Genomic DNA, 18,863 nt, shown 5'->3' on the forward strand with positions numbered 1-18,863 from the left:
TTATCATGCAGATAGCAAATGGGCATGGGTTCCTGTGTGGACCTCGGAGGACAGACACAGAAGTCTCTATTGACACTTTCGAATATTTTATAAAGCGTATTAGCTTTGACTTAGAGTAAATCTACTTTTATTGATGCCAGACTTGCCTACAGCTCTTGGGGTAGTTCCCCCTGCTGAGCAATTTTAATATGCCTACAAACTTTAGAGTCATGGAATCTTGGGAGGTCATCTGGTGCATCACTGACACCTGAAAGAAAAGGAACTAATCTGTGGGCAACGAAGTAGTGGTAGATTTGTGATTACAACTCAGGTCTCACTGAAACATCAAATAACTGCAGACTTGATAAATTGTGCTAAATACATCTGGTAGATGTCAGATGCATGAAGATGTCTAGAAATCAATTACAGTATGTATTGTGAGCTTATGTTAAGTGAAAAAAACCCAAGTTGTACAACAGATTGTATGGTGTTCTCTGATTTTTGCAAAAATATATACTTTTAATAATTAAACATGCTCATGTACACTAGTTAGGGGTACACAGAGCAAAAGATATCTACCTTCGGTTTTCTCTGCAGGGTTGGATTCTCTATTTTTTTGCATTTCTGTTACTGTTTGAATTTTTTACACAGTGTGTACTACTTTTGCAACAAGAAAAATAAACAATTTTTACAAAGAAAAGGAAAAAAACCAACAGTAAACAAAACCCTCCCAGGTCTTCTGTTCCTGGCTCTTTGCTCTCTTTAAAAATGCATAAGGTGGCCCCTCATGGAGGGGACAGGAATGAGGACAGAGCTGGACTGGTACGGGAGGGGTGGGTATCATTCACCATGTCCGTTACTACTCTGTGCTCTGAACCATGGACCTGGAAGGCCAGAGTGGATGAATAGGTGTTTTAGAAACAGCCAGCAATCGAAGGGGCAACCTATGGCTTAAACCTGTAGCCCTCCATACACATTTAAGTTTCTCTATGCCTCAGTTTCCTTATTTATACAAGTTTCCTGGTACACAGGGTCCTGGTGAGAAGAAGCCATAAAAACAGTGTGTATTGTCCCAGGCAAGGGAGGCCCACCTATGGCGCCAACAGTAAACAAACTCCCAAGTGGCTGTGAAAACTTCAAGGCGGTTTAATGGGGACAGTCGGCAGGCCAAGTACATCTTGGGCAGGCACAAGAAAACTATTTACAGCATGAGGAGGCCCTGCAGGCCTGTTCAAGAAACCTGATTACTCTGTTTATGATGACTCTGTCAGCCAAGGAGAAAGTGTCTGTGCTCTGTCAAACGGCAGAAGCTTCAGTGAACGTGAACACATGCTCTCCCGGAATCCCAGGGGAGGAGGGGACAAACAGCACACAACTGTCAGATCAATGTCCCATTTCTGTCAGCCATAAACATGGAAACAAAAGGCTCGCACTCCCACAGAGCTGGCACGAGTGTAAATTTAGCAGCCAAGCCCAGGCTTGGTGGAGGTGGTATATGGGATTTGCAATCATTTCAGATCGTGTAGCAGTTCTGAGACCTGCTGAAGGCTCACCCCCAGAGGGCTGTGTCTGTCCCTGTGTACTCTTGCTTAAAAACAGGGCACTTTAGAAGCAGGGTCCTCTCTCTGCTCCACCAACAACAGTGATACTACGATGGCGGAGTCTTGGCTGGTCCTCCAAAAATGTGTTTCTGAAAAGATGTACCTAAGTGAAATCGGACAGAAAAAGCCCTGGCACAGAAACACTTCTGGAGGAAAGTGTGTCAAAGCTTTCGTGGGTTCTCATGGGGGCCGGAGGGAGATAATGTAGGCATTTCAATCTCCCATTAAATATGTCTTCTCAGTTTGAATTTTCACAAAAAGCAAAAATTTTGTAAGCAGAAAAAGCAGTAGAAATGTATACGCACAAGCAGCTCACTGGGCAAAGTGTCCTTTGCTAGCAGAATCATCACCCCTTGATGTATCAGCTCTTCTTTGGATGTCAGTATTTGTAGGCAGAAAAAAAATTAAAAATTTCTCTCAGGGACTCCCTTACTACATAAAGGAGGCTTGTAAAGTTTCCTTTTAAGTAGTGGATTAATCAGCCCTTCAATTCTCAGCTTGTCTTCAGATATCAATATTTTTGTATTTCAGGTTTGCCTAAAGAAAAACATACCTGCATTCGATTCCATTTGCCAAAAATGGCAAACGAGAGGACCAGAAGCCAACGGAAAGATGTGACCATTGAGCCACTAATTAGGCATGGCTGGACAGGCTTTGTCCTTGTCCCCCAGATGTCCTTGGGAAAGCTCATCTGACCAAGACCTCACAGAACTTACAACAATAAAAGCAGTCAGATGACGCCTCTTCCCCTCCACTGTGTCTGTAGAAAATCCCTCCAAATGTCTGAGCCCATCCTGGGCGATGCTGCCACAGTGACAAAGAATCCGAGTCTAGGTCTAACTGGCCTCTGTACCTTGCTCCATGGCTGATGGCTGGCCGAGGCCCTGCACCCCAAGGTACCTCGGATCCTGCTGAGCAGCTTGTGGCATGGGAGTGGGGGAGGGGAGGGACCTTATTAAAGAGAAAATCACAGCAAGAACAATGACAACTCAGAGACCCTCCAAGACGGGCAGCAGGGCTTAGTGGTTGAAAGTGAGGCATTCAGAGCCAGGCCACCTGGGCCTGCCTCCATTTACCAGCTGTGTGACCTGAAGCAGGACGCTTAGTTTCTTTACACATTGGTTTCCCCACCTCACAAGGTTACCTGGAGGATTAAATGAGTTAAAACATACAAAAATGCTAAAAATGCATTAAGCACTATGTAGTGTCCGCTATTGTTATCATCACCCTACAGTGTCTGGGGCTATCGCCCTCCTGCTGGCCTCCACTACAGCAAGAAAACTGTTTCTTGTGTCGCTTCCCCTCAGGCTCAAGCCAGGTTTAGCACTATGTAGTGTCCACTATTGTTACCATCACCCTACAGTGTCTGGGGTCTCCCTCCTGTTGGCCTCCACTACAGCAAGAAAACTGTTTCTTGTGTCGCTTCCCCTCAGGCTCAAGCCAGATACCTCCCCATTGCTAGGCATTTGGAGGAAATTGTACCCACAAATGATCACGGGTCAGACTGCTCATGCCTGCCCCACAGGTGAGGGCTTTCATGGGAGCCTTGCGACATCTCTTGGCAGGGCAGGTACGACTACAGGGATTCCTGGACAGGTTCGCGCCTGAGGAATGCTTACACTGACATTTGCCCGAAGTCATGGGGCTAGCGGATGGAGCAGAGAGGGCCTTAGACAGGAAGGTTTCCCCACAGCAAGTTAAAAGGACTCATGGCCGAATAACAGCCATTGTTACTTTTGTACCCGACACGGTTTGCAAATCGTCATCACGGACATGGACTCATCCAATCCTTCCAAGGGCAGGACAACTGTGGTCTGGCCTGAACCTTGCTCCTGCTGTCCAGCTCTGACACCGAATCAGGAGACTGTGCTCGAATGGCCACATATGATATGCCAAGATTTGAGGCATAATCGAGACAATCAATTACACAAGCCAGGTGAGCACCCGGCCATTTCCTTTATCTGTACCTTCAAAAGTCATACAATTTATTAGGGGAGTATTATCTCCGTTTAAGGAAAGAGAGCCTCAGAGAAGTAAAGCGATTTGGTGATTTGCCTGAGGCCATACAGCTAGTTGGCTCCAGAACTTGGACTTGAACTTAGGGCTCTTGGCTCCACAACCACAGGAAAAGGCCTCTGGTTCACTGGCCAGCCCCAGAGGATGGCATGGGGTCACACACAAAGCTGTCCTGCCCTGGCCTCTCTTAACGCTTCTCAGCTCCTTTCCCTTTGCAACGGGACTCAGTTGACACCAGCTCTCTTTCCTGCACCTAGATCCCTGACTCACCTGCCTTCCAATCCAGCCTCCCCAATCTAGGTCACAGTCCCCGTACCCTCAGTGCTAGGATCTCAGAGCAGGTTGTGAGCACAGAGATGCCTCCGTGGTCCACAGCGTGGGGAAAGAGGCCCTGGGGTGGGGGTGGTGCTGGAGCTGCCAGCACCCCCATCGGGACACAGGTCATATAATCAAAGACAAATGACAGGGTCACCGAACCCAGCCACTCTGCTCTCCTGGAAATGACCTAAACTTGCCACTGAGTGGGTGTGGCTCTAAGCATGGAGAGTACAGAGAAGAAAACCACAAAATCCTCTTTCTGGGGGTTCTCTCTTGACGCGCTTCTCCCATCAAACATCACAAACAAACCGATACGAACAAACAGAAACGCAGCCCAGGCAGGCTTCATTTCTTGTCATGGACCTCCTTGCCTCCCCACTCACTCATCCCCCAGGGGCTAAAATCTCAGCCTGCCCTTCCCGAGTTTTGCACAAATGCCCCGACACGTGGAGGGGATGGCACGTGGAGGGCTGCTGTCATGAACTTGTACTTGCTCGCTGCATGAAAAGAGAGAAAGAAGCCGTAGCTGTTCACACCACAAATTGAAAAAATATATAGGCACAGGTAAAAGCCCAGAGACACACGCCCTCTATCAAATGCATTTTGTTTTACAGTCGGTTCCGCGTCTCCCGCCCCCTTTTCATGTGTTCCCAGGGAATGAGAGAGAGACTCCTAGGGGCACAAAGCTACGTGCCGTGGGAAACCAAAGAGAGAAAAACTGTTGTCATGATCCGTGGGAAAGGAGAGATGAAGCTTTAGAGCTTTGGGGGACTAACGTGCACGTCACTGAGAGAGGACTGAAAACAAAGTATACAGAAGTAGCCATTTCCCCAAAGAGCCGACAAATGCCATCAGTACACCGTCCTTACTTTCAAACGCACTTTCTCTTTCTGCTTCAAGTTTCAGAATTACTACTCATGAAAAACGATCCACTTCAGTAAACTATCGACATCTTAAAAACACACACAGACAAATTTATCTTTTTCCTAAAACCGTGCCGTATGCTATAGTCTCTGAGTGCCTTCAATTTTAAGAATTTGTCAGCCTTTTTATCTGTGTGTTTCAATACTCGCTGGACTGAATGACACGTCTCAACCTCTGTCCAGGGGCACATTTTCCTGCACTGCACAAAGCCATTCCTCCACCAGCTTCTCGTCAGCTTTTCTGTGCCTAATAAAACTCAGGCACCACGCGAGTGATACCACTGCCTTGATGATAACAATGACAATGGAGAAAATGCTTCTGTACTCACATTTGTCCCCGGGGAAGCTGAAGGAAATGCAGGATTTGACTGAGTAAATGACCTTGCTGGAATGGCTGCATAGGATGCTCCAAGATTTGAGGCATAATCTAAATGATAAATTACACAAAACTGGATGAAAACCTAGTTATTTACTTTACCTTCAAAAGTCACTATTAGGACATAAGTAGGAGGAAACAAATGAAAATTCCCTCTTAACATATTGTCTGGTGACTGGTACGATTATATCTCTGGGCACGCTGATGACCAGCAAAGCTTTATGTCTAAAATATGTCAGAAAATGTTGAAGGCCCCAGACAGCAGGCCTAATGCATTTTAGCGTCCTGGGATCTGTTTGATTTATAGATGCATAAGAAGGCCACATAAGGGAAATTTGGTTATTAAAGATGTGACATGATAAGCCTTTGGGAAGATGATGTCGGGTTCATGCTGCTGACCTGCAGGCCCACGCTCACCTTCGTTCCCAGCAGGGTTATAAACAGCCGTGCTGTTGGGAGAGGCACACAGAGCTCCCTCTGTTGGACCGAGTATACACCGGACACCAGCACTGGAGAGGGGTGAAAAAAGGGGAACCAGTTACTCAATTAGTTAAATAAAGGATTACCATATGACCCAGAAAGTCCACTCCTAGGCGCAGACCCCAAATAGTTGAAAATAGATGTTCAAACAAAAATGTGTGCATGAATGTTCACAGCAGCACTCTTCGCAATAGCCGAAAGATAAAAACATTCCGAATATAGATCAAAGGATTTATTTATAGATAAACAAAATGTGACATATATATATATATGTATACACACGTATATGAATATTATTCAGCCATAAAAAGGTGGTATATGCTGTAATGTGAATGAACCTGAAAATATCGTGCTAAGTGAAAAAAGCCGGTCACAAAAGGCCACACGTCATACGATTCCATTTACACGAAATGTCCAGAAGAAAATCTATAGAGATAGAAAGCAGATGAGAGGTTGTCAGGGGCTGGGGGAAGGAGGACTGGGGAGTGACTGCTCAGGGGTATGGGGCCTCACCTGAGGGCGATGAAAATGTTCTGGAACGAGATACTGGCAACATCTGCACAACCTTGGGACCGTGCTTGTGACCACTGAGTTGTGCACTTTAAAATGGTTCACATGGTGGGCCTTATGTGAATTTTAGCACAATTAAAAAAAAAAAAAAAAAAGTAGAGAGCCAGAGAAGAAAGACCTTTTAAAACTCTTTCTTTTTTACATTGTGGTAAAACACACGTGAGATTTACCAGCTTAACCATTTTTAAGTGCAGTGGCGCTAAGCACACTCCCCCGCCCCGTTTTGCAACCATCGCCACCATCCATCTCCAGAATTCTTTTCATCTTGCGAAACTGAAACTCTACGCAGTAAACAACACTCATCTCCCATGTCCGCCTCCCCCGGCCCCTGGCAACCGCAGTTCTACTTTCTGTCTCTATGACCCTGGCTGCTTTAGGTGGTTCCTATATGTGGAATCACACAGTTCTTGTCCTTTTGTGCCTGGCTTATTTCACTTAGCATAATGTCCTCAAGGTTCGCCCACGTTGTAGTATATGTAAGAAATTCCTTCCTTTTTAGTGCATGTGCTGCCTAAGTGAGCGCATAAATTCCTTCCTTTTAATGCTGCATTATATTCCATCGTACATACGTCTCATGTTTTGTTTACCTACTCATCTGGTGTAGACATTTGGGTCGCTTCCACCTTTTGGCTACTGTGAATAAGAAAGGGAGACCTTTTGAATGGGCTCATTTCAAAACACCGCAGCCCCTCCTCAATGGTCTCAGGGGTCTGCCATGCCCCCGCCCCCCGCGCCCCCCCATCTGTTCTCAGCAAGGGAACCAGAGCAGTCACTCCTTTGCTCAGCCCTTTCCCGACCCCTCCCCCAGCACAGGGCTCTGGTCATAGTGATGCTGCCCAAGCATCCCAGGGCCTTCAAACTTGCTGTCCCCTCTGCCTCTGCTGGGAGTGCATGTCCTCCAGACAGCCACAGTCTCATTCCATCCTCTCCTGAGGTGTCCTCAGCAAGTGCCCCACCCCCACACACTTGAAATGCAAGAGCCAGCCCGTGAATGAATGAGTGAATGTGTATGCACATGGGCACGTGCGCGCGCACACACACACACACACCCCTTCCTGCTCCTGCCCTGATGTCATTTTTTGCTTAGCATTTACCACCAGAGATGCGATATATAATTCACTGTTTATTTTGTTATCATCTGACACACACCCCCCATTAAGTGTGCGCTCTTTGGAGACAGAGACGTTGCCTGTGTTGTTCCATCTCCCCAGCACCTAGAACGGATGGCACACGGTAGGTGCTCAATGAACATTTGTCAAGCGCATGCATGAACCTGTTCTCCCGGATGGCACTTACTTTTCAGAGAAGACCAAGCATTTCTGAGCATGTAGTTTCCCTTTCACATGCAGCTCCCAGTCCTGGGCCAAAAGGAAAGAAAGATGATGGAATCCATGGGAAGGCAAGGGATGAGTGCAGGCTCCCCTGGCCAGGCAGGGAGCTTGGAACATTCAGAGGTTGGACCAACCCTGCAGACACATCTCCTCCCCTCTCCTCTCCCTCCCAGGTTCCTGCCCCAACCCGGCCCCCCATCCAGCCCTCACTCCTACAAAAAAAACCATTTTGGACAGGATCCCAGATTCACACACGTGATCCCTTTTTCTCCTCTCGGTGGACTCCCCCTTAGTCCCACCTCACCTCCAACCCATTCCATTTCCAATTGGAAGAATCTGACAGGTGGACTCACAGTGAGTTGCAAAGCCTTAGGAAAGGCTTAGGAGAGATAAAGTGCTCCATCACCTCCCACGTCAGCCAGCCCCCTCTGGAGACTGGAAGGGAGAGGGTGTGTCCCACCTGAGTGACAGGGACGCACTTGCAGCATGGCACCCAAGCAGAGGGGGAATGACAGTGTGGCATGACTCACACTCAAAAGGGATTATTATGAAATGCAAGTGGGAGAAGAGACAGGAGCCAGTGCAGCCTGAGGCTTAAGAGACACAGGCTCTGGGAGGGCCAGACCCACATTCAAATCTCCACCCTGCCACTTTCTAGCTATGGGGCCCCAGACAAGTCATTTTACCTCTCTGGGCCTCAGTTTTCACATATGAGAATAATAATAGTATCAACCTTGAAAAGTTACTGCTGATACACAGAAAAGCTTTAATATATGTTAGCTATTATAATTATCATTGCTTTCAAATATTTCATTGCCTCATCAATACATTCTGAGGGGAAATTTATACTATAATAGACCTTTGTTTGCTGGAGCCCGAAGCAATTTACAACCACGGGAAAGGGTCATGAGGCTCTTACCTCCATTATGCAGTTGGGGAAGCTGAGGTCCTCTATGATAATCTGTCTAGGTCTCACGTGAGAATTTCTCTCTTGCCCCTGACCCAAAATTCTGCTCACCTTTTTCCCACTTTCGTACTCAGTACAACATCAGGAGCAGTGATGCTGAGGCATAGCTCAGAGGGAAAAACCTCCATCAAGGAGGTGGGAGACCCTAGTTCCCAAGTCCCTTCTCGGCAACCCGGGCGGGGCCACTTGATCCCTCCACTCAGAGCAGCTTTCTCAGCTGTAGACATGGGTAAGAATCTCTTACTTGCTTTAAAGCAAAGGACTGGCCCTGGTACATTTCTGAAATTCCTATTAGTCCTAATACCTATTTTAATCAAGAGTACTGATGGCAACAACATTTTGTTGGGTGGTGGTGGTAAGCCCACGCGGGCTCCGGCTGTGGCTCCCAGCCCGTCTTAAGTGACTCACCTTCAAATCAAACACCTTCTTGTCACAGATGCTACAGATGTGTGGCAGGTGGAGGGGGGCCACCCCGTGAAGGTCATTCAGCTCTTGAGCCTGCAGGGGCCGCACGGGCAGCATCGCGGGCTCCTCCTTGGCCCGCCGCCTTGCCCCGCTGAAACCCTGCTTGCTGTTGTTCAGCCGACCCCCGAAGGAAGGAGGGGTCCTGTCTGGGGTCGGCTCCTCGGGATCATACAGCTCGTAGGACTGGCTGGTGTGGGGAGGCCACAGGTTGGAGCCGGCTGTGAGATCGGTCTTGCTCTGGCCAGAGAACCCGTGGGGGCTCTCCCACTGGCTGTTCGGACCCTGAAGCAGTGGACCCCCCTCGCCTTTCAGGCCCCCCACCTGCTCGGCCACAAACCCGCCTGCCACGTTCGACCCTTGGGAGCTGGGTCCGTAGAAGTCCTTGGGAAAGGCGGCTTGGCCATCTTGCCCTGAGTGGCCGTAGTGCCCTTCGTAGGTCACGCTGCCCGAGGTAGAGGCCGAGGCTGGAAGGAAGATGGGCTGACCGTCTGTCTCAGAGCCATAGGCCTGGCCGGAGGTGGCTTTGCCGTACTCGTAGAATCCCGCCGCAGCGGACGCTGGCCCGGTCTTGCCAATGCCCAAGAGGACGGCCGGCTGGGCAGGGGTCTGAGGCATGACCCCGCTGAAAGGATGCATCACCATGGCATTGGGGGGCTGGCTGGGAAGGCTCACAGAGGGTCCTGGGCCTCGCGTCTGGCCGGGGGGAGAGAAGGCAATTGTATTGGAGGGAAACCGGGCACTGGGCACACTTGCAGCGTGCTGGGGCACTCCGGTATGGCTGTGAGCGGCACTGATCACGGACGGATGCCTCAGTTGGTTGAACAGTGGCTGGGACATGGCCACTTTGGAGAGGACTTGGTTCAGGACCGTGGCGGCCGCGGTGTTGTTGGTGACAGCTGTCTGTGCCAACTTCAGCCGGTGGAGGGTGAGCTGGGCTTGCAGTTGAGCCAGTTGGAGACTGGCGGGCGAAGGAAGCAGAGGGTTCGGGTTACTGACGGAGAATGGGTTCTTGTCCAGGAGCTTGGCGGCACTGCAGGAAGACAGAGGTCGAGATGCACAGCTGCTTTTCACAGAGGTGGGCAGATGTTCTTTCGGTGCTTAACTGTGGTCCCCCCTACCATGTAAACAAGACCCTCTGACATAGGCCCCACGTATGTCTGCAAAATCCTGTGCTCACACATGCACGTCAATTTAAAAAACCCAACAGAAAAATTATTAGATGGCAGAATGTTCAATCTCACTGGCAACCAAAGAGATACAAGCTAAAACCACGAGAAACAAATATTTGCCTAGCAAAGTGGCATTTTTTAAAAATAATAGTGCTTAGTGCTGGTGTGAGATAAAGTGGAATGGACACAACGTTGATGACCATCTAAACTCACATGACTGTGTTAAAAGGTTGTTAGGCAAAATACGCACTCATGAAAGCCATTTGCCTTGACCTAGTAATTCAGTTCTATACATCTATTTTAAGAAAATTAACTAAAATTCAGACAAAACTTGATACCAAAGATTGTTAATAATAATACTATATTATTTAAGAGTCCATAGTTGAAAACTACAAATATCCCATCACAGCGGGGAGGGGAGTAAATTATGATATATGTTCAGAATGAAATGTTAAGTAGAAATTTACTACTGGTGTTTAAATTTCTACTTCACTGTGTAATATTTGAGACATTCAAAAAAGTGTAACTGGCACCAGGCTTAAGACAGGAAACATCCCAACGCACTAAATGTTCCTCGGGTATCTGCTCCCCCACCTACCCCTAACCCCCATCCCTGCCAACGGTCGACACTCCCCTGAGTTTGGCATGGTCGATATTAACAACAACAACAAAAAACTTAGTGACACGAGAAAATCCATATCCTCTAATGTTGAGGAGGAAAAGAGGGCTTCAAAATTGCATACAGAACAAATAGTGTGAATATTTGTGCCGAACACATTTTCGTCCCTGTCCGGACTCATTTCACACCCCGAAGCAGCAAGAATCATGCTTTCCTCAGTCCACTCTCAAAACACAACTAGTATGAAGAAGATTACAAGAGCATCTGCATTTGAGGTCTTAGGTGGTGGTAGGTACTCACAGACCCTTACTACAGGGGCGTTCTGTCGGACATGTGCCTTGCTTGTGACCCCTGTTAGTTGGTTATGGTGCTTTCTGGACCAAAAATCAGGATGCATAATCTGGAAAGGGGACAGACTTTCTCAGAAAGTCTAAGATATGTGGTTACCACAGTTAGGGCTCCTTTGTAAGACCATATTTCCTGGGTCTTAAACACCTCTTCTGGGGAGTAGGTGTAATCAGGGAATGTGTTGGGGATGTTGATGAACCGGCATTCCCAGGACATCTGAATGGGGAGAATGGCACTGTGCATTTGAAACTGAGATTACCATGGGCAACCAAGGCTATACGTTCAGCATGCCAAGGGAAGTGTAGGTTAGACATTGCAAAGCTGGGACCCTTTAGACAAGGTCTTCACTGTCATCGGCTCTGTACGGTAAGTCTGATGATGATGGAACAGGGAGAGAGGCTGGGGGCAGACATGGTTCGGGAAAAAAAAAGGGGGAGACATGAAAGTATGTGGCATGTCGCATCTCTCCCACTTTTGGGACACTTGAGGAAAGCGAGCTTCTGCCTGTGCTGGTGCTTTGCGTTGGTCTGAGAAAAGGAGGAGGCAGGGAGGAGGTGACGCGTCACGGGGAGGGAGGCGAATGGGAGAGTCTCACACTGACCGTGACACTAAGTATTGAGTGCGTAGCCTACATCATCTCAGTCGATCGCCCCATTAGTCCTATGGGGCAGGAAATTCTCACCCCAAGTTTGCAAGGCAAGAACCTAAAGCCCAGAGAGGTTAGGTGACCTACTTACAAACACTCACGGTTGGTTGGTGAGTGCAGACGTGGGATTCAAATGCCAGCCAGGCTTTGAAAAGAAGAGAAAGGGCAGCGGTGGTGAAGCGTGCAGCGTCTGAGCCCTCCCTGAGTGCGTCTCATGGGCTGCCTCACTGTTTTGTTTGAAGTGAGTTCTCAGAACATCAGGCGCACTCATGTGCAAATACAGCTACAAAATACAGTTCAGAGACAGATAAAAATGACTCTGGGTTACGATTTCCCATTCTGTGAGAAATCAAGAATTTGCTGTACGTCCTTAAAGAGACACTACCCTTCACCCAGCCCCAGCCCTGCTGTGCTCCAAGGGTAGAATGAGGTAGCTGCATTGTAAGATATTGAGGGTGCTGAGGAGAATTAAGGCTAATAAAGGTGGTTACAGACCTTTACTCCTCTGGGTAGTTGTGCCAGTTGCAGCGAAGCCTTGGTGGCCCAGTGGGGCCCAGGCACAAATCATGGCAGCAGCAGCTGAGTTGGAGAGGTGCTAATGGTCTACGTAGGAAGAGGACGATGGTCTCGTCCGATGATGTAGCTCTACTCATGCACTAGTAAGTAGCTGAGCTTTAGAAAAGCAATTAAGCTTAACTCAAAAACCCTGCCCACTCAGGGCCAACCCTTCCGACCAGGTTTGTCCTCTACGCAGCCTGTCCTTGCTAACGAGGCGATAATGAGGTGCCAACTTGGTTTCTATGATCAGAGTAAGAAGAGGTTGGTTTTGTTTTTCCAGGAGAAGTCAACTGTACGTTCTGAAACTGTGTTCCGGGCTGGAGGGAGCTCTTGCTGGAGAGTCCCCTTCACTTCTGAAAGGACACGTGAGGAGGAGCTGTCTTTCTAACTAGAAAAGCCAGCCCCGCTGGGTATTTGTAGGTTGGCCATGGGAAACACGTGCTGTTTGGGTACAGCACAGGTTACGGATTATCCGTTCAGATCCAGCATGAAAAAAGAAGGCTATTTTCTTCCCAATTTCTGCTTTGCCTAGCAAATTCTTATTGTCCCCAATTTTAATGAACCTTGAGTAGAAGTGATTTCACATGAATCGCCAGAGCTAGACACCTCTTTTGAATCAAAGACCTTTAGATAAAGAAGAAAAGCCCCATCATCCTATCTTTCAAAAGCTCTAAAATTCTTAGCCCACAAGAATTTTGTGTTAATAATTTAAAATTCAGGTGCATATAGCAATCATATTTTTGAGCCAAAAAATTGGGGCATATGCTCTGACACCCCTAGGGAATAGAACTGATGTCTTCCCACTACCTCGGTTTATAACCATTACCTCACTTAGCACATCCTGCCTTGTGTTAAAAAGAATTGCTTATGTTCCTTTCTCCCTCCACTAGACAGACATCAGCTCCACGATCGAAAGGAGCATGTCTTGGAGATTGTCGTATTTCCCTGGCGTACTGCCTTGCACTCGGTGGGCACTCAGTAACGGCCGTGATGACCAGGATGGAGAAGAAAAATAATGGCTGTAGCTCATCAGAACCAGGTGGCTTTAGGGAAATGTGGTCACCTTTTGAGAGCACACATTTCTACAAATAAAGGCCCTCAAACAATCCAAAAAGGAGAATTAAATATGCCTAGAAAGCAAATAGATTTTGCAGTTGGATACAGCTTAAACTGCAGTCAGCTGCAGAATCGCCTGCCCGGGGAAATGTCTACAACTCCCCATTCCAAAGCAGGAGTTCCAACACACTCTTCTCCCGTCTCCGTTTTGAGATTGATGATTAATCCCTGTGGTGGGTTGAATAATGACCCCTGAAGAGATCCACATCCTAATCCCCAGAACCTGTGACTGTTATTGTACATGGTAAAGGGGATTTTGCAGGTGTGACTAAGTTAAGGGTCATCAGATGGACGTACTATCCTAGATTATCTGGGTAGGCCCAATGTAATGACAAGAGTCCTCATCAAATGGAAGCAGGAGGACCAGAGCCAGAAAGAAGGAAGGATGGAAGCAGAGGTTAGAGAGGAGAGAAGATGCTATGCTGCTGGTCTTGAAGATGGAGGAAGGAAGGAACCAGCCTTGGGGACACCTTGACTTTGGTCCAGGGAGATGGATTTTGTACTTCGGACCTCCAGAACTATAAGATAAAAAATGTGTATTGTTGTAAGCCACTACATTTGTGGTGATATGTTACAGAAGCAAATAGGAAACTAATACACTCCACCAAGAAAATTAGATGTAAAAGAGGCTTCCACTCAGAGAGGCAGTGTCGGGTGTGGGGACACTGGCTGGATCTTGTTGGTATGAACTCATGTCCCCAGAGGTCCTGGAGAGCAAAGACTATCTGACCAGGCATCTGAGCACCCTCTGGGAACTTAGCCAGGATCCAGAAAAATCCAGAGGTCTCTTCTTTTTCCAAGTCAGCTTTCTTTACCCAGCCAGAGCAACGGCACCCTGGGAAAGCTTAGAATTGCACATCCTGAGGGATCACCTCATCCACTCCCCTCATTAAAAAAAGAGAGAAAGTGACTCACCCAAAGCTGCATAGCTGGGTAACAGTAAAACCTTAGTGAGAACTCAGATCATTCAAAACAGCTTCTAGCAACTGACAAAATAGCCTTGTCTCCAAAAGCCCTAAGTAAGTCCCAGAACTTTTTCATCGCCAACTTATCTCTACCTGTGGTCCTCCCCTCTGTTCAGAGAGATACTGACTACCTCTGACTTGCCAAGCACTCACTGAGCACTTGGGAGATGCAGAGATTCAACCGCTCTGTACCTCTGTAAGTTGCAGAGGTGACAGCACCTGCTATGTCCCCTCTTCTCCTCAACCTTGTGCGGTGACACTGTTTGCAGCCATACAGTCAAACCCCGGAGGATGGAGAGCAGCACAGTGAGTTACATAAGCTGGGCATCTGGCACAGAGCTAGAAAAGCTACAACACAATCACACAACTCACAGGAGAATCACCGCACAGCCACTCTGACTGGTCCAGGCTTCCACAAGGCTCTCTGCCCCCAGGGCGGACGTTTCCTTTCTGAGCCATTAATGGTTACAAAGAATTCACAGGGAAAATTATTACATTAAAAAATTGGGGTTCCCTGCTTGCTTAGAAAGTTTTTTTTTTTTCCTCTAATTAAAGCAGCACTTCTCTCAAGAGCTTTAAAAATAAAATATGAATAAAAGAGAACTAGTTGCATTTATAACGCCGGGAGATACAGGAGACTCAGATGAAAAGTGTTTCTAATGGTTTAATTCCATAACGCCCAAAGGATGTGCAACACATCGTATCCACCAGGAGGGAGAGAGCAACAGCTGTCCCACTTGACAGTGCTCATTGTTTGTCCCAAAGCTCTTCCACATTTTATTCTGAGTCCCAAGCAGGATGCAATGATGGATTCGTTTTTGGGCACAAGGAGTGAGGCGGTGCTCTTCCTGGGTTTGAGTCAGGGTGCTAGAAATTCAGCAAGATTTTCGTGACATAATCCATCCTGTTTTGAAAGGGAGGGAGAGCACCGAAGACACAGGCAGAGGCCCTGGGGCCTCTGCTCTGCAGAGACTCCGCCACAGGGACCAAGGGGGCATCCGTGAGTCTGTCCATTCAGCCCACGTGCACTGAGCATCTATTACGTGCCAGGTGGGGGGGACACAGAGATGGAAAAAGAGATACCCTCCCGAGAGGAGACAGTCCAACCCAGAGAGCAATGAGTATTCCGACAGAGGTAAGCGCGAACAGCAAAGCACAGGAGGAAGTGGTTCGAGCCTCAGACGTTTGAGAGAAATGAAACAAATGAAAAAAAAAAAAAAGGCCAATTCAAAGGCTGTCCCTGAACTTTGAACAAAGACTTACAAATGTTCTGGGCTTATTAATCCATCTACGGATGCAAAAATGCCTCAGCTGCTGCGGGAAGGCAGCTGTAGGGTGAGCTGTAGGGTGACTACAATGCCCCGGCCCTCACCAGGGGGCAGTTTCTAAACCACTGAGACACCTTTCATTTTTCAACAACTACCAGGCCCTTTTCCTGTACTAACAACTGGCTTTCTGGGGAGGCATTAGTGAACCCCCTAGGAGAAAAGGATCTTTATTAAAGATACATGGGTTCTGAGTTTTCTTTCACTTGGAGGACTGAAGAGTAGATAGTGAGTGCGTATTGGGCTGACAGTTACCTCGTATGAACTGGGGGAAGGAATCAGGCATCCTGGGTTCTAGTCCTAACTTGCGGCCTTTCAGCTGTGTCACAGTGGGCAACAGACTTTACCTCTCTGAGCCTCAGCGTCTTCATTTATAAAAAGAAAAGTCACGCTCTTTTCTCATTTACATGATGAAGGTTGATGTGGGATCAGGTAAGCGGAGAGTTAGAAAGCTCTGCAAACTGTGAAGTGCTGTGCGGATGGAAGTTTATTAGAAAGAGGACATCTTCTGTGTGATCGCAACATACCCTTCCCTTTCAGGAAACTGACATCTGCAGAGGGAATGATATTTGTCGCTCACATACTTGGAGATGATCTCACTGCCACCGGGATTCAGAATAGAATGAGTTAAAATCAGTTCAGCCATATGTATGAAGCAGCAGCCACACAACCTGCATCGCAGATGGGGGTTGGGGATGGGAAGGAGCACTGCCCGGAGGCTGAGAGCTCAGGTTTCAGAGTTAGCATTAACCTGGGTATAAATTCCAGCGTGCCACTCGAAAGCTGGGGACTGGGGAAATACTCATCCTCTTTAAGCCTCGGGGTCCTCGTGGTTACAGCAGAGGCTTGTTCTGGGAATTAAATGACAGGGAGGACAGAAACCGTTCTGCCCGGCTCCCAGCACACAGTGAGCATTCACCGATCACTGCGACGCGTCTCACCATGCTCACTTCCATTCCTACCACTATCGTCGTCATCCTCATTGTCATCATCAGGGCAGATGGCAAGTGAGCTCTGCCAAGGCGGAGAGACAAATCTTCTTTAGAGACGGACAGAGATGAATGACGGAAAACACAGAGGTATAAATACGGAGAGAAGAGAAGTAGAAAATAAGAGTGGACATCTGGTGAGAGGGGACAGAGCAGGAAAAAAAAAAGGAGAGAGTTATGACAGTGGCTTGGTGAACCGGATAAGTGGTCAACGACACACTTACAGGGCTGTAGAATAACAATGAGGACGCAGCTGATGTCCAGTGGTGAATGTGTGTGGACTCGCATCAAGCTTTGTCCTGAGGATGCTCAGCCGGCCAGAAACAGAAGCCAAGAACCGCAGCCCAGAGAGCACCAGGGCCTAGACAGAGCCGCCTGGTCGCACAGGCACAACACCTTCCGAGATAACCAGTCAGGAACGGAAATTCACTTCCAGTTCAACTCAAGTCCCTTTCCAGGCCAGTGTGGTCACCTCTACAGTGTGACCAAACCAAATAAACAGCAACGCTCGGGGCGAGGATTTTGCTGGGTCCTGCCCTTCCGTCATCTCCTGGGAGCTGAACTCCAAATCACAAATTCTCAACTCTACTGTAACGCCCTCAGAAGCCAGGTCAGGATGTGAACCACAGGGAACAGCCCCTCAATGCCAGGTGACAAGATGACGTCGATGATACTACAGTCATACTGCGGCTAAAGTTCAAACTCTGGCTAATTATCACAAATGTTAAGAGGAAGAAGAGGCCTCGGAGACCATGTAGTTTAACCCACTCCATCCACAGAGAAAAAAAGCGAAGCCCAAGGAAGCTGACATGATGCATGAATCAACCCAACTCACACAGCTAGAGAGGGCAGAGCAGGGCCCGGAGCCCAGGTCTCCTCAGTCCCCAGGGCCGACGCGGCCGACATGTCCCTACCGACGTTCGCCCGTGAGTCTTCTCCTTTTCGGGGAGCAGAGTGAGATCACCACTTTTCTTGATAGTGCTGTCTTCTTGGTAACCATAGGATTACGGATTACCACGAGCTAGGCCTCTGGGATTACTTTTGCGATGACTGGGTCCATGCTGGTGTTATCCCACGTTTAGGTCATCCATGATAGTACCATGTGGTGATTCACAGCACCAAAGCACCTCTTGGCGTGATTCATAACAGCAATGATAATCCTATCATCTCTCTTTCGTTTCATGTTTTTTCAGTTGGCATGTTAATAGTGTTTTTACCCCATTAGCTATCTGATCTCCAGGACGATCATGTGGGTAGATGAGTCACATGAGACCACTTCCAGTTTGTATTAAGAAGACTGAGACCAAGAAAGTTTAGATGAACCACCTGAGGGCACTCAGCAAACAAGGGACTTAGCTGGGATGTGAACCTGGGTATTTTTTAGTCTAAGGCCAATATCTTATCCTCTGGAACAGGTTCATTAAAGAGAGCTTCTAAAACCACATTCCTGGCCTTTAGATGTAACTTTTTGGGTTATTTTGATTTTTGTTTGCTTAAAAGTACTGAAATATACAGTTTTTATTCTTTGTTCTGTATTTTTTCTCCCAATTTATCATAATGGTTTAAAATTTCTTTCCAACTTGACTGAGATATTAACATTGTATAAATGTTAATAAGGTGTACAACGTAATGATTTGACATGTGGATACACTGCAAAATGATTACCACAGTAAGTTCAGTTAACACATCAAGGACGTGATTTTAAATAACGCATTTGGTATCAAATCACCAGCCTTTTATCCATTACACCCTGTACCACTCTCATCAGGCCAAATAAGATGCTCGGAACCTTATTCCACAGGGGAGTGCAGTCATGGAAGGGTGGCTAGAACTTTTATCACTGCCACGCCAGGGCCTGCCTTTCCTGCTGGAGGTTTTAGAAGGGCTCAACATGTACAAAAGAGAATGGATAATGCAGCAAATGCAGGGAAAATAATATACATTCTGCCAGTGTCAAAACAGGAAAGACTTGAAGCGAAGAAAGAATTAATGTCAAGAACCACATATTAGTTGTTTTTCCTTTCCTTCTATACCATTTTTCTTTCTTTAAAATACCCTTTATTTTATAAGATGATAGCAGTGTAGGTGGTAATTATTTTTAA

The 18,863-nt window shown here is 47.5% G+C and overlaps 1 protein-coding gene across 1 annotated transcript in view; it reads right to left on the bottom strand.

Moving 5' to 3' along the window:
• RBM20 (RNA binding motif protein 20) overlaps nucleotides 1–17,667 on the bottom strand; it is a 57,998-nt gene extending 40,331 nt beyond the window's left edge. Inside the window, exons 1-9 of the mRNA XM_015596316.2 lie at nucleotides 17,597–17,667; nucleotides 16,714–16,811; nucleotides 16,444–16,623; nucleotides 13,263–13,429; nucleotides 11,287–11,378; nucleotides 8,970–10,056; nucleotides 7,560–7,621; nucleotides 5,631–5,722; nucleotides 5,167–5,264 (exon numbers count right to left, since the gene is read on the bottom strand). Of these exons, the coding sequence (XP_015451802.1) occupies nucleotides 5,167–5,264; nucleotides 5,631–5,722; nucleotides 7,560–7,621; nucleotides 8,970–10,056; nucleotides 11,287–11,378; nucleotides 13,263–13,429; nucleotides 16,444–16,623; nucleotides 16,714–16,811; nucleotides 17,597–17,667 (1,947 nt within the window). The remainder of the gene's footprint in view (nucleotides 1–5,166; nucleotides 5,265–5,630; nucleotides 5,723–7,559; nucleotides 7,622–8,969; nucleotides 10,057–11,286; nucleotides 11,379–13,262; nucleotides 13,430–16,443; nucleotides 16,624–16,713; nucleotides 16,812–17,596) is intronic.
• Nucleotides 17,668–18,863: the final 1,196 nt, after the last annotated feature.

Source organism: Pteropus alecto, unplaced genomic scaffold (assembly GCF_000325575.1).
Source record: "Pteropus alecto unplaced genomic scaffold, ASM32557v1 scaffold177, whole genome shotgun sequence".
In the NCBI taxonomy this organism is placed as follows: domain Eukaryota; kingdom Metazoa; phylum Chordata; class Mammalia; order Chiroptera; family Pteropodidae; genus Pteropus; species Pteropus alecto.